Source organism: Myxocyprinus asiaticus, chromosome 22, assembly GCF_019703515.2.
Source record: "Myxocyprinus asiaticus isolate MX2 ecotype Aquarium Trade chromosome 22, UBuf_Myxa_2, whole genome shotgun sequence".
NCBI lineage: Eukaryota > Metazoa > Chordata > Actinopteri > Cypriniformes > Catostomidae > Myxocyprinus > Myxocyprinus asiaticus.
This window is the reverse complement of record NC_059365.1, coordinates 46,410,461-46,426,457: the sequence shown is the minus strand read 5'-3', so window position 1 is coordinate 46,426,457 and position 15,997 is coordinate 46,410,461. Positions and strand designations below refer to the sequence as shown.

At 35.5% G+C, this 15,997-nt stretch overlaps 1 protein-coding gene across 1 annotated transcript; it reads right to left on the bottom strand.

Moving 5' to 3' along the window:
• Positions 1-770: 770 nt before the first annotated feature.
• On the bottom strand, positions 771-8,177 carry LOC127413437 (SH2 domain-containing protein 1A-like). The gene is made up of 3 exons (XM_051650598.1): positions 7,995-8,177; positions 7,486-7,549; positions 771-4,580 (listed from the first exon to the last, which is right to left on the bottom strand). The coding sequence occupies exons 1-3, from the start codon at positions 8,129-8,131 to the stop codon at positions 4,440-4,442; spliced, it is 342 nt and encodes a 113-aa protein (XP_051506558.1). The 5' UTR covers positions 8,132-8,177; the 3' UTR covers positions 771-4,439.
• Positions 8,178-15,997: the final 7,820 nt, after the last annotated feature.

Here is a 15,997-nt window from a genome sequence, read left to right as displayed (position 1 = left end):
AGTCCCGCCTTACAATTAAAAGAGCCAATCACCTTTAAGATACAGACATCAACTGTCACTCAGCTGTAGAACGCGCATGCGCATTAGCCATACAAGCCGGGAAAATTTTGTTTTTTAGCATAATATGAGGTGAAGAATCACAATTTATGATACCAGTATTGTCAGATTTTGCTGATGATTTTTAAAAATGCTCTTAGATTGTCATCTTGACCAACCGTTTTTGAGATTTTGGTCTTTCTCCATTCAAGTAAATAGTAGCTGCACTGGCATGACTGGAAACAGCCTCCCAAGAGCGTTCCAAAGATGGCCGACAGTGGAATGACTTGCTAGAAAGACTTTGGTTAACATACATTACATAATTTGGGAAAGTAACGAGTTACTCACTACTTGAGTACTCTTTTAGTTGGATAATTTCTTACTCTTACTCAAGTAATTATTTATGTTAGTACTTTTACTTGTACAGTTTTTGCTATTCTACCCACCTCTGGTGCCAGTACATTCAGTTTGTCAAAAATGAGATATCTTGTGTCATTCAGACTCAAATGACCAGTGAAGGTGTGTATTCGTTCAGTGTGTCAAACCAATAATATGCTCCTTACCTGCTCTCGAATACTATTGGCTCACGCTAAAAGCAGGACAAAGCAACACGAATGGAATTTGCGTGTCTGCAAACGTACAAAGACACTTTTAAAATAGAGTTTAAACACCATAACTCTTTTCACCACAAATAGCAGGTCTTATTTTTCCTATATTTTGTTATATGCTGGGCTTCAGACACAGAAAACATTTGAGGAAATCCTAAACACTGTGTGCACCAAAGCAAAACATTTCCATTCATAATTCATGTCTTTTTAACTGTATGGTCTTCAGTCATTTTTACACATTCATAAATTGGGGATTATGTTTTTTCATACCTATAAACTTGTCTTAGTGCATTTCACATTTTTCTTTCCTTATTGAACGTGGTTGACTCACATGTCGAACTGAACATCAGTCAGTCAGCATATTCTCACTCATGAACGAGATGACAAGAGTCATTGATTTCGTTCGCAAACAAGTGTACCAGTACATTCAGTTCGTTCATGGTAGTGTGTTTGACTTTTGAGCAAGGTTGCCAGATCAAATCTTGCTTTTCTTATCGTTTGTTTGTGAAAAATACACATTTGACCATATATAATAACATTTGATATTGCTGAAGTGAATTTCAACATTCCAAACAAATGCAGGCATTATTTCAGCATTTCATGGTTTTTATTTGCATTTCATTCCATTTTGTGCTGTGGCTGGTACTGACTCTGTTTTTATACTTGCGCATTATAGCACATTTCCATACCTCGCATGGACCTAATTATTTGACATACAAATCACAATAATGGTCACAACCAAAGACAACATTTTAAGGATAAGATGAGTTCTGAATAATCACTAAATGACAAATAACTGCAAGTTAGAACAAATACAATAACAGCAGCATATATAAAATCTGCAAACTGTAAAGCTATGACCAGTACATAGTCATTTGCATAATGTATTCATACTGCAGGCAGCTAAGTGCGGCTTGCTGAATAATGCTCACGCCTGATAAAAATGTTGAAAATAAGTCATGAAAAATATTACTATGTGGCTATTTGAGTCTTTGAGGCTTACTTTGTTTAAAGGATAGCAGAAACAGCGCTTGTCAAAGCTTAGATCTTTTCACTTTTTCTCAAGAATAATCTGGGGAAGGAATTAAAACACTGCAGATATAAAGACGCAACAAACTCACATAGAGTGGAAATATGAGCAATAAATCTGCAAAATATCTGCAAAGATCTTCTACACTTTAAGAGGTATGTTTATTATTACTTTTACATATATTTATATTTGTTTATATTTATATGCGTACATATTCTGGCCAATTTTTTCATTTATTTTATTTTTTTAAATAAACCTGTACACATAGTTATGTGAGTAATTGACTTGAAATTTTAAGCATTGTCATCAGTGTCCTGCTGTGTGACACTTTCTTCATCTAACTATTTTAAACAACATTTTAAGATCTTGTATAGCTACATAATAATAATATATTATTGTTATACTTGTTGTTTCCACAACCTCATATTAACTAAGACAATAGTTTATTTGCACTTCTAGAAAAAAGTTGAAAGGTGATTAAATTCTTTAAAAACTTTGAAGAAATGACTTGTCACAGCACCTAAAATACACACTTTCCCTTGTACTTTCATGTACATTTTAACCTAACATTTGTATGTTGGGAAAACAGTTTCCAGACATGTTATTTGTCTGAGCTATAAAGTGCTTATTTTTAGTGCTTTCTCTAAAAAAATCCAGTTTTATATGTTTTAAAGTTATGACAATTTCTGCACCATGGGGCCTGTTGTCATGACTAGCAGTCAATAGAATATATATATATGTTTTTTTGTTTTTTTGTTTTTTGTTTTTTTTTTAACACAAAAATTTGAAATTGAGCCAGAAAATCGAATCAATGAGCCAGTGTGTTATGATGTGGTATGTTGTGGGCTGGGTTTGGTGGGCTGCTCTGGGCCAGAGAGTCCAGGGCCACTTTTCAGTACCAGTCTGCCCCTGGCCATGATAGTCAAGGACCGCTGTTGTCATTTTCATTCGGTTCAAGTTGAGACAGTTCGACATAAATAAACTCTTACGTAATGTCAGCATCAACTGAAATATACATTTATATTATATACATTAGGATACCAAATGCTGGAGTGGCAATGCTTTTTCTTAAGGTGGCAGCTGCCAACCTATGCCACCCCGGTAGATCAGCCACTTTATAAGGCAGTTATTAGACATTTTTGCTTTGATCTTCAACCATGTAACATTCAACTACAAAACATGTCTTGAAAGAGTAACGTCAAGTTTTTTTTTTTTTGGTTTTGTTTTTGTTTTGTTTTTTTTGGCAAGACTTTTTACAAGACAATAAAATTTATATTACCAACATTTACTCGGTTATCTATTCAAATTGTATAAAATACAAACTTTAACAAGAATTAAATAATACAGCACTTCATGAATAGTAATAACCAAAATATTTAGATAATACAAAATAAATACATATATTTAGGATTGAGATTAATAGTTCAGTCCCCTACACAGCTGTAAAATTCGCAGTAGTATCAGAAATGGTGGTTTTGACTTTTCATCATGTGAGATCTAAGTAATAAGGTTTGTTCTACATTTTTAGGATTTTATTCATGTTTTTTTTTAAACCTGCATTATCATTTTAAATCTTTTAGAAATTTAAAGATAATGTGAACAGCTACATCCCTCACCTTTTATACAATAGTAAAAGAAAAAAAAAAATTTGTTGTCACACCTGAGACTTTTGCCCTAGCGGCCACCAGAAGTCGCTAGGTGTTTAAGAGACTTTTATTTTGAAGTTTTGTTTACCTTCTTGTGTCTCTGTTCCTGGTTTCTGCCCTGATTGTTCCCAGCTGTTTCTCATTTACCTTGTTTGCCCCAATGTATTTAATGTCCTTGTGTTTGCTTGTGTGTTTGTCAGATGTTGTTTCCTGTTACCCCCATGGATTTGACATTTGTTCAGTTCCTGAGTTTTTGTTTTGTTCCTGTATTTTCCAAGTTTGTATCTTGACTCATTTTTTCAAAGCTGCACTTAGATCCTGCTCTCTTGACTTCCTCCTGCATTCATTACAGTTACAAATTCACAGTATCTGTTTCTTTGCTGTCCTCTACAGACAATGCAGTCCCCATGTAAACATCTGAAACCACAAATATTCCCAGAGCACAGAAATCACTGTAAACAGACTGTTAAGGCTGATTTTACTCCCCATAATCAATATGAGAGGAACATTGAGTTGCTAGGAGATGTGTTGTTCTTCCTGTGGATGAATGTGCTCTTCTGATTGATTTAATGCTGTATGACATCACTGACCAGACCTATCGATTCAATTACATTTCACTTTTGGTCCAAGAAAACAGGGTTTTCAATACTGAATGATCATCATGCACTGAATGATATCTAAAACATTAAATGAATACTTACAATGTTAAGAATTTTTCTTTTATATTGAGATTATATGACACGTGAAATTTTGAGAGTTGATTTAAAGTCCACATATACATTTTTGCCCTTGCTGTTATTATATATATATATATATATATATATATATATATTCTCCCTTATGTCTTGTTTAATTTTATTGAAAGCACAAATACTGCAGCAGTAAATGTAAGAAAAAAATTTTTTTCAATTAAATTAAAATTTGATTTTTCATTTTGAAAATATACAACTTAACACGAACTTGAAAATGGCTATAACCAGATATGTTCACCCACCATCTAGGCAGAATATTTTAATTTATGTATAAAGCCACATGTGTTATAATGAAAGGGCATAACAAGTCATGATTTTACAATGAAATTATCAACATATTGTATTTTGTACTGTTGGTTTAAGGCTGCTAATGGGGAATATTCTGGCCGTAGTTCTGGACCGTTATGGGGTAGAGGAGGGGAACCGCAATGCCCTGGTCCGGTTTCTCAAATGCACTTATCAAATTCTTGACTTTCCGGAACAAACGTTTATTTTGACCAGGTGCAGTCTGAAAAAAAAAAAAAGAAAAAAGAATTACATTACAACTCTGATGACTTATATTAAATCTGTATAATCAAGAACCTGTTGAGCTAGTGCCGATAACTGGAAGTAAAATAGTTTTAAACACTTCTTTTGAAAAATGAAATGATAAAATCATAAGTAGTCCAGATATATGTAAATGTTTTCAGTATTGAATTCTATAAGATGTACAAACAGAAAGCCGCTTGTATTGTTTTTATTGTGTCATCTTACTAAAAGTGTAACTGCAATGTCATGCAGTCCTCGGAGCTGCTTTGGAAACTGAGGTTTCTCTTCTATGATCTCAAAATGAGACATTCACTTTATGAAATGATTGTGTGTAGGTCTACCTTTACCTCATAGAGATGACAGTTGTGCTGATAGAAATCAAGATAATTTTCTGTGAAATCTCATCCTGACCCAAATGCACATAAACTGACAGTTACATTAAAATCAAAAGAATAGAGAATTGTGAGGGGTTATGTAATTTAGGCCCGGACCATTTGTATATTTGTCTTGAAAACCATCCCTTAATGAACTGTTTTAAACCTCTGTGGTATAGGTCTATTTACAATTATATCTCAGGAAACTTTATTTGACTTTAATTTATAAACTTTAATTCATACGAACATTATTTGATAGATTTAGAACTCTGTTTAGTGTGTGACGCAAAAAATAAAATAATAATAATAATAATAATAATAATAATAATAATATATATATATATATATATATTAATATTATTATTATATTTTTGTAATTTAATTTTTTGTGGTCGTTTTTGAAGCCAGTTTGCATGTCCCCATTCATCACCATAACATTTTAATGTAATTTATTGTGAAAGCACTTTTAAGAACTACAGTGTAGACCAAAGTGCTGAACATTAAGATAAACATTTTTAATGATCAAAAACATAAAACAAATATACATTTGTTCAATACACAATGACCATTATGTTGTTTCATATGCTAAAGAGAACAGGTGAGTCTTGAGCTGGCTTTTAAACTTACTAATAGAAATGGTTTCCACAACCTTAGGGCAGCAGAAGAAAAAGCATTTTAGACGGGACTGAGGACAGTAAGGAGCAGTTGGTCGGATGATCTGAGAGACCTTTGTGTATGATGGAAGCTGATAAGCCCAGAAATACATTCAGATTCAATCCCATGTAAAGCTTTAAATGCTTTGGTTACGCAGAATAATAAATAATATTAAATAATTCATTTTAATTTTGCTTTAATTTTATTTTTTTATTTATTTTTTTATCACGCTTTCCCTTTCTATGCATTTTTTTCTTCGAAATGCTTTTTTTTTGTCTTTGTCCTTCAACCCTATTATGCCGTGACATTTTAACCTAAAAAATAATGACCACATGCTTCAAACTGAGGTAAATTACTTTTACCTAAATTACTTTATTTCATTATATTTACACCTCACGAGTTCGCATGTTTGTGTAATAATCTTGAGGTAATGGTAAAAGGTTAAACCAGTTTGGCTTGCTGTCCATAATGGGGGGTCTCAAGCATGAGACTTGACTCTTGCTCCAAATTCCCCCCTGGATTACATGAAGAGACATGTTAATAGATTAATGGAAGTAAATGCATATTTTGAAAATGTAAAATAAATGTGGAGATGGGATGGAGGATAATTGTCACTGTAGAGAGGTAAGTGAGCCTTTATATGCTATAGCGGTATTTGCAAGATTAGATGAACCTCCTCCTCCCGAACCTTCGTTTAGAACTCCAATTATATTGTACTTTTAAAAACTACTCCATTTTTTTTTTTTTTTTTTTTTTTAAATAATATTCTTGACAATGAAGCACAAGAATACTGACTGTAAAAAAATAATGCAGTGGTGCAATATATTTGCTAGTTAAGCAACCCTGTCACATTTAACATCAAAACATTTTAAAATGTAACAGGGTTGTTTTGTTTGTAAGAAAACCATTAGTGTCAATAAGTTAAAACCAAACTTATTCCAGGTTCAATACAAGTTAAGCTCAATCGACAGCATTTGCGGCATAATGTTGATTACCACAAAAATTAATTTTGACTCGTTTCTCCTTTTCTTAAAAAAAAATAAAAAATAAAAAATAAAAGCAAATACAGGTTACAGTGTGGCGCTTACAATGAAAGTGAATGTGATTTGGAGGGTTTAAAATCAGAAATGTGGTATAAAAAGCACATACATTAATTCTTCTATTAAAACTCATGTATTATTTGAGCTTAAATCATAATTTTTACAGTCATTTCAGGATATTAGGTTTTGTTTACATTACATCGTCATGGCAACAAAGTTGTAAAATTGGCTATAACTTTCCACAGATGTGGTTAGTAAGTGATTTTCATCACAGTAAAATCATGTTAACACACATATTGTTTACGTCTTGTGTCTATACTTTTGAAACAGTGAGTATTTTAACATTTACAGATTAGCCCCATTGTAAGTGTCTTACTGTAACCTCGATTTTTGATTATTTTAAAGAAAAGGAGGGATGAGTTGAAATACATTTTTGTGGTAATCAATATTATACAACAAATGCTGTCGATTGAGCTGAACTTGTATTGAACCCGGAATATTCCTTTAAGGGCTTTCTTGCAGCTATATATATATATATATATATATATATATATATATATATATATATATATAGTCCAGGCACAAATGGCACTGTTTCCTGACAATGGCCCATTAACATTTCTTTATTTAGCAATGAGGAAAATTACAACAAAATATAAACCCTTTTAAAAGTAGCAAAAACATTTTAAGCGCCACAGTATAATTTTTCAAAAGCAGACCTTAACAATAAAAGACTATAGCGGATTTTTGTTTAATGCTAATATTTACTCTTGCGCATTAGATAGTTATGTCTTTGAATGTTTCATGTTTGCCTCACCTCTGCTGCCCAGGAGCCCGCTGTGTCCTGCTGAAGTCTGTATGTGTAGACAAAACCTTTACATCTGCAAAATCACACAGCAAACTTGAGAAACACTCCTAAAGCAAAGCCACTGAAGGCATGAGACCTGCTATAGGAGTATGCATTACATTACAATATCCCACAGCATATTACTCAATTTTATACTTTACTCACTGATGTTAAATGCCAAACCAATATTGGCACTTTCATGTACCTCACTGAAAAAAACGACATATTTATTAAAATTGTAATAGATTTATTATTACTTATTTAATTTAATTCCGGCCAAAATATAATTGTTTCATTATTTAATTATTAAAAGGAAATAAATGTTTAGGTATTAATATACAAGTCACATCTAGACAGGAGAGCCGAACAATAAAAAACTGTTTATTTGGGGAAATACTAAAGTCTTAAGAAATAAATAATATTTTACTATTTTTAAAAGATCTTAAAACATGAAGTGCAGAGATTTCTCTCTAACTTACAGAACACAGAGGCAGTACGCTCCCGGCACACTCTCACTGTCTCGAATTAAATAGCTCCCGTCTTTACCTGCTTCACACAAGCGCCTCTCACACATGTCTCGGCTGATGGCCCCGTGATAAACAGAAAGTGATTCCATTGTGCTGCATGCATTGTTTCTAAGACAACCCCAATAAGCATGTGCTATTTGTCCCTTGAGCAGGAAACGATGAAATAAAGCAGGAAGCAAGTTCTTCAAAAAAAAAAAGAAAAAAGAAAAAAAGAAATAAGACACATATTCCGACACAATAGCAAATGCCTTGAAAATGTCACTGGAAGATTAGTTCATAGTATTTTTATATATCTATAGCACATATAGCCAACTGACATGCAAACATTTAAGTTGTATTTTGCAGATTAATGCTGTAAAAATGAGTTATTCTATTTTTGTCTGTGAAGTTAATGTTAAGTTAGTTTAGATTATTGTGAAATGCAATTATAGTGTTGTAAAAAGTATTCAGAGTGCTTTAAAACTTGTACTTACTGTAATATGATGCAACATATTATATTTCACAAGATATTGTAACATTACTCTGATTTTCCTAATTTCTCATAATGTGGCACATATACACAATAATCAATTCATTTCAGTAAACAGACCAGCTAACATTATGGATAAAGCTGTAAGATAGCAAAGTGTTTTGCATAATAGAACAATAGCATTTTGGCCCTGGGTTCATGTGATTATGACAGGGTGTGTTTAAAAAACAAACAATTCCTTTTTAAGAAAAAAAACAAGTAGTTGGCTTTTGGCCAGGAAAAAAAGCTGAAAGCCACCAGATTTGTGGATGCTGAAGTTCACTATATATGTGGAGGGTTGAAAAGTGTCTGTCACATAGACACAAGCATGTATGCGGCTGATCCAGCAGCTGTCAGCAGAGCATCCTTATTACCACTTTACATCCTGTCTCTGTGTGGGTGTATGTTCATGGTGGTGGCCGTTTCTATAATTACATTTTCTCTGTGCTTTTCCATACATTTATGGCTAATAGGATCTCCACACCTCTTATGCTTTCTATGTTGCTTGCAAAATATTGTCTTCACCCTAAACTTGTTAGCAAGTTGCCATTTATCAGACATTTTTATCCAAAGTGGCATACAATTCACTTTTTACAGGTTTGGTGCCCCTGGAGTAACCTGGTTTTAATGTCTTGTTGAAGGTCACAATGGTAATATTTCATGACTTGCTCCTTGCTGGGACTGAACCAGCAACCACCAGTCCTGTGCTGTAACCACTACTTTAATTTAAATGAATGCTGTCTACCACAATTTTATGTGGTCACTGAAATTATGACTGCAAATTTATTTTTGTGAGTTTAGTATTGCCTGCTGTAGATGACATAACCACACACATTACCAGAATGTTCTGTTTGTTTATTGACAGTGAGATCACATTTTATCTACAGGATTGTTATATAAGACAAATAATGTGTGTGTTCAGACAGAAATACTGGAGCATCAAATCAATATCGCCCTTTTGTAGACTGTGCTAAGAATGCGTTTATACAGTGCATCCGGAAAGTATTCACAGCGCTTCACTTTTTCCACATTTTGTTATGTTACAGCCTTATTCCAAAATTGATTAAATTCATTATTTTCCTCAAAATTCTACAAACAATACCCCATAATGACAATGTGAAAGAAGTTTGTTTGAAATCTTTAAAAAAAAAAAATAAATAAAAAAAAAAAAAATCACATGTACATAAGTATTCACAGCCTTTGCCATGACACTCAAAATTGAGCTCAGGTGCATCCTGTTTCCACTGATCATCCTTGAGATGTTTCTACAACTTGATTGGAGTCCACCTGTGGTAAATTCAGTTGATTGGACATGATTTGGAAAGGCACACACCTGTCTATATAAGGTCCCACAGTTAACAGTGCATGTCAGAGCACAAACCAAGCCATGAAGTTCAAGGTCTGTAGACCTCCGAGACAGGATTGTATTGAGGTACAGATCTGGGGAAGGGCACAGAAACATTTCTGCAGCATTGAAGGTCCCAATGAGTACAGTGGCCTCCATCATCTGTAAATGGAAGAAGTTTGGAACCACCAGGACTCTTCCTAGAGCTGGCTGCCTGGCCAAACTGAGCGATTGGGGGAGAAGGGCCTTAGTTAGGGAGGTGACCAAGAACCCGATGGTCACTCTGACAGAGCTCCAGCATTTATCTGTGGAGAGAGGAGAACCTTCCAGAAGAACAACCATTTCTGCAGCACTCCACCAATCAGGCCTGTATGGTAGAGTGGCCAGACAGAAGTCTCTCCTCGGTAAAAGGCACATGACAGCCTGCCGGGAGTTTGCCAAAAGGCACCTGAAGGACTCTCAGACCATGAGAAACAAAGATTGAACTCTTTGGCCTGAATGGCAAGCGTCATGTCTGGAGGAAACCAGGCACCACTCATCACCTGGCCAATACCATCCTGTGGGGATGTTTTTCAGCGGCAGGAACAGGGAGACTAGTCAGGATCGAGGGAAAGATGAATGCAGCAATATACAGAGACATCCTTGATGAAAACCTGCTCCAGAGCGCTCTGGACCTCAGACTGGGGCGAAGGTTCATCTTCCAACAGGACAACGACCCTAAGCATACAGCCAAGATAACAAAGGAGTGGCTCCGGGACAACTCTGTGAATGTCCTTGAGTGGCCCAGCCAGAGCCCAGACTTGAACCCGATTGAACATCTCTGGTGAGATCTGAAAATGGCTGTGCACTGACGCTCCCCATCCAACCTGATGGAGCTTGAGAGGTCTTGCAAAGAAGAATGGGAGAAACTGCCCAAAAATAGGTGTGCCAAGCTTGTAGCATCATACTCAAAAAGACTTGAGGCTGTAATTGGTGCCAAAGGTGCTTCAACAAAATATTGAGCAAAGGCTGTGAATACTTATGTACATGTGATTTTTTTTTTTTTTTCCGTTTTTTTTTTTCGTTTTTTATTTTTAATAAATTTGCAAAGATTTCAAACAAACTTCTTTCACGTTGTCATTATGGGGTATTGTTTGTAGAATTTTGAGGAAAATAATGAATTTAATCCATTTTGGAATAAGGCTGTAACATAACAAAATGTGGAAAAAGTGAAGCACTGTGAATACTTTCTGGATGCTCTGTATTTTAAAAAATCAAAGGCCCTAATTTACTAAAGGTTTGCATGTATAAAAACATGCAAACTTGATAGCACGCGCAAAGAAAATTTTAGCTGATCTACTAACATAGTCTAAGGATTGCGCCTTTTCAGATGCACAAAACGAATTAAATTGCACCCAAAAAGTGAATTCAGTTCAGTTTTTGCCCATAAAAGCTGAGGGTAATCATTTTTTAAATTCTTGACATTATTGTTATTCATAAAGGACAACTTGACTGTTGTTCTTTATTTTATTTTGTTTCACAAATGAAGCAAGAGTTGTTACACCTGTGCCAGATTCTCTTAAAAGATGATAGCATCACAAAACACACACAAATATTCAGACTATAATCAATAAATTATACCATTAAATCAAATTTAATGGTATAATTGTACTATTAAATCATAGCCTACACCTCAGCGGAACTTCAGCTGACATAAAAAAAATATGCAGATTTCTGGCGCAGGCATTCATAGTATTGGTTTTGGCAGTTTTTACTTGCCGTCTGGAGACCAGAAATAGAAAACAGGCTATTAGAATCATCATGGCGCCGCCCAGTGGTTGCTCAAGAAAACTGTGGATAGCATGGGTATTGACTGAAAAGGAGAGACTACTAGCTGCTTTGAGTTACTTTTCACGTGGCTCGTTGAGCACGTTGCCACGGAGACATAGCGCGTGAGGAGGCATCATGACATCCACGCTCAACTCACCACGGGCCCCACCAAGAACGAACCACATTATAGCAACCACGAGGAGATTACCCCATGTGACTCCACCCTCCCTAACAACCGGGCCAATTTGGTTGCTTAAGAGACCTGGCTGGAGTCACTCAGCATGTCCTGAAATTTGAACTAGCGATCTCTAGAGGTGGTAACCCCTTTAAATTCACTTAAATGGGTAAACATGCCATTCTGCCCTTTGCACTAAGAAAAGTGAAAATTTGCTAACCACTGATCTACAAAAGCCCCGGAACAAAAATAAAAAAGAGCCCTGGACCCTGAATAACAAAAGCTAGAAATGAATGAAAGTGGATGAGGGTGTGCTGGATAGCTGTCACTGCCATTCTATGTTGTTTGTAGATGCGTGTTGAACCATAAGGAGATGTTCCAATCTCAACAAGTCCAGAAGTTTATGTAAGTAGTTATAACTTGCATGATATGACTTATGTGATAGTCGTAGAATGGCCATTTACTGTTTGCACAATGTTATCAAGCTTATAAAGTAAACAACAGTGTTTTAAAACCTATGTGAGTTTCGTGTTATTCTTATTTCAAGAGGGAAATTTGAGTTAATTCACAGTAAGACAAGATTGTCACATGAACTTCAAACAAAATGTAGCAATATTATTGCTTAGCCTACATTTAAAATTACATTCGAAGCTACAGTCAAAACATTCGGGGCTGAAGCCCCGGAAAAATGACCTGGCGATGCAGATGGTTCCCTCTGGTGGTTGGTAGGGTGGGTAACATCCTCGGATGTTACAGATATGAACAGCCAGGCCAGCCAGTTTTTACGCTATTCGGACGTGACATTTGTCATGACTGCACGCTTAACTTATGGAGTCAGTCACCATGATTTTGGCAATTTTGGAATCTGGTCTGGTATAAATTGGCCAGTTAATTAGTTAATCCAGGATGGACTACAAAGACATTAGTCATTAATCTTAAAGTTCATAAAAAATATATATATATATATATTTTTTTTATTTTTAAAACACTGCACCTTAACGCTTACTTAATTTTAAAATTTTAAACCATGACTTGCCCTGCACACAAATAACTAATACTGACATTATATTCATGCTGTTTAGCCAGAGGGGAACTGGCCACCACAGTGAGCCTGGTTTCTCCCAAGGTTATTTTTCTCCATTAACCAACATCTTATGGAGTTTTGTGTTCCTTGCCACAGTTGCCTTCAGCTTGCTCACTGGGGTTCTAAATACAATTATTATTTAATTATGTAATTTGTATACACATTTTACAATCATATATAATTAAACTACACAATGATCACTGTAAGACATTATAGATATTACAGTTTCATTTTTTTGACATTTGTGTTGTGAAAAGCACTATACAAATAAAAATGACTTGACTTGACACTTTATAATCCAGGAAGTGGGATTGTATGTATTCCTGTGTGTGTGTATATGTTTGTGGGATAAAGAAAATATTTACTTGTGGGAAAAGTTCCCATCTTTCTCCCAGGGCATATATCTTGGGATTTTTGAGTACCCTGGCATTGTGAACACTTCCTGGCCATCCAAGTAATATGTTGGTGAAACTGTTGAGGAACTATGTAATGAGTAAAATATTTATATATTATATTTACATATATAATGATGTCTATGCAAATGGCCACAAAAAAGTATTAATTTACTGGTGAAATAACACAATTATTGATTAGTAGCACAAATGTTGGTCAACTAAACACAAATCTTTATTCCTAATGTGGCGGTCAGTACGCCTATATGCAGGGTTGGGGAGTAATGTAATACATGTTACGGGATTACGTATTTAAAATATAACATGTAAGTAACTGTATTCCACTACAATTACAATCTAAATAACTGGTAATTAGAATACAGTTACATTCAAAAAGTATTTTGATTACTGAAGAGATTACTTTGCATTTTATTGTCATTTGTTTCATTTAATATTTAATCCTTTCAGATGGAAAACATTTATACATATAAATGATGCGATCTAAAGTGCATTTGAACAGTGGTGAAACACTTTCTTATGATGTGTTACATTCATACGAGCAGACAGAGAAGTAAGTTTGAAGTAAGTTTGGAGCAGAAGAAATAGAAATAAACCTTTTGTAAATTGTCAGCTTTACATTAAGCTAAAATACTATTTCTAGCCATTTTACATGCACCTTACCAGGCACAATCATATTTTTTATCAAGAAAATTCACGTTGGATCATAATTTCTTTTTTTCTAGTAAGATCTTTGATATTAGGGAAAAATCATATTCTTGATAATCATTTTTGTATTGTTTTCCTGTAAAAATATCTACAAATCCTTACAACAAGATCAGTTTGATTTATCTTGTTTTAGAAACAACACTGCATAAGATATTTAGGTTTTTCAGAGAATGTATTGTTAACGTGTATTTTGTCTTACTGTACTGGCAGAATAATCCAAAGGATTTAGAATACGTTACTGACCTTGAGTAATCTAACAGAATATGTTACAAATTACATTTTACAGCATGTATTCTGTAATCTGTAGTGGAATACATTTCAAAAGTAACCCTCCCAACCCTGCCTCTATGCGTACTGCTGTGTTTCTGTATGATAAACTCACCAGAAACGATGATCCACCAGCAGAACAACTGAAAGGTATCCCTTACAAAGCAGATGCAGGGATTCTTCTCAGGGGCAATGACGGGAATGTGTGAACTATCTATAGCTCCGGCGATTTGTGGAAAGCCCCACCTTGTTCAGAAACCATGCAGGACATCTCATATATGATCTCCTTGGGGTAGCTTTATGTACTCATGTATAGACGCACAGCTTCGCAGAATTCATGGACAATCTGACATATGAAGGACCTGCTGGAGCCAAATTGGTGAGACATGGTGCGATAGCCTGCGCCTGTTGCCAGCCACTATATCGCAATACCTACTTGCTTTCTCAGGGGTAAAGCTCAGCTGAGTGTAGTGTCCTGCTTCGCATGCCTTGCTGAAAGGCGCTGACATATAAAGTCAAAGGTCGCTCTTAACATTCTAAAGTTCTCAAAGAACACCCTGTCTGTGAACTCGTTCACATCCCGGTCCCACCATTCCTGGCTCCAACTGCACACCCATATGCTGCGTTCTACTGACGTCGCAAGTATGACTCCTTAGAATGCCATTATTATATTGTTTACCAGTTTTTGCCTCCTCCAATATTTAAAAGATGTGTGATTTCAGGCCGGCTTCTACTGAAAATCACATTCAAGCCAGTTGCCATCATTCCTCACTTGCGATGAACATGCCTAGAGTGTTGTACGCATGCGGGTAAGTTTAGGAGCATCACCTGTCTGATACAGGCCACATTTAATGTGTAAATCCTCACCAAAAAGTTGGATTTGAGCAGAAAATCAGATTTGGGACATTTTCAGCTGCGGTGTGAACGTAACTGATGTGTGGATATTGTGGATGATAGCTTGTGGGGAGTTTTTGAGTGATTCCTCAGCTCTCGTATAGTTCTGTCAGGATTGTGGATGTAAACTGGGGACCCCTGTTAGACACCAGATATTTGGGAACTCCACATTGTGTGAAGATTTCCTCCCTCATGATTTTTACAATTTGAGGTGTCTTGCTGTCTCTCAGGGGGAGAGATTTAGTAAAATAATGCACAATAACTAACAGGTTTGTGTTTTGTTTTTGCTGTTAGGGAGTGGCCCCATCAAGTATATCCTCAGTGTATGACCTGGCTCTATAACTTCGGTGGTATGAAGTAAACCAGTGGGCTTAGTATTTTCTGGTTTGTTGGTGCTGTTCCACTTTTCAAAGGTTTATAAGCCCTTGATAACACGTCGTAGCCCGTGTTAAGACATCCCTTCCTGTATAGGACCTTAAAGCAGAACTGCTGCAACTGAAGGGTCCATCCGCTGATATGACTACTAGAAACTTTTATTCAGAAGAAGAGTAATTCAGCTCAGCTCCCTGTAAAGCTCTGAATGCTTAAGCAATCACTTTCTCTCCCTCTGCAGTTTGCTGAGTTAGATGGCTCCTAAGCTGATCTCACTGGCATCAGTATGGACTTGGAATGGTTGGACAAGTTTTAGTTGAGCAAGAACAGGTGGATCTTTTATTGCCTGCTTGAGGGCCTCCATGCTGCTTTGACATTCAGGA

Bases quoted from the DNA above. Each gene is read 5' to 3' on its own strand.
- LOC127413437 (XM_051650598.1), bottom strand. From the start codon at position 8,131: ATGGAATCACTTTCTGTTTATCACGGGGCCATCAGCCGAGACATGTGT. The intron at 7,550-7,994 runs GTAAGTTAGAGA...GTGATTTTGCAG, and splicing joins GCGTACTGCCTCTGTGTTCT to ATGTAAAGGTTTTGTCTACA. The intron at 4,581-7,485 runs GTGAGGCAAACA...TTTTTTTTTCAG, and splicing joins CGGGCTCCTGGGCAGCAGAG to ACTGCACCTGGTCAAAATAA.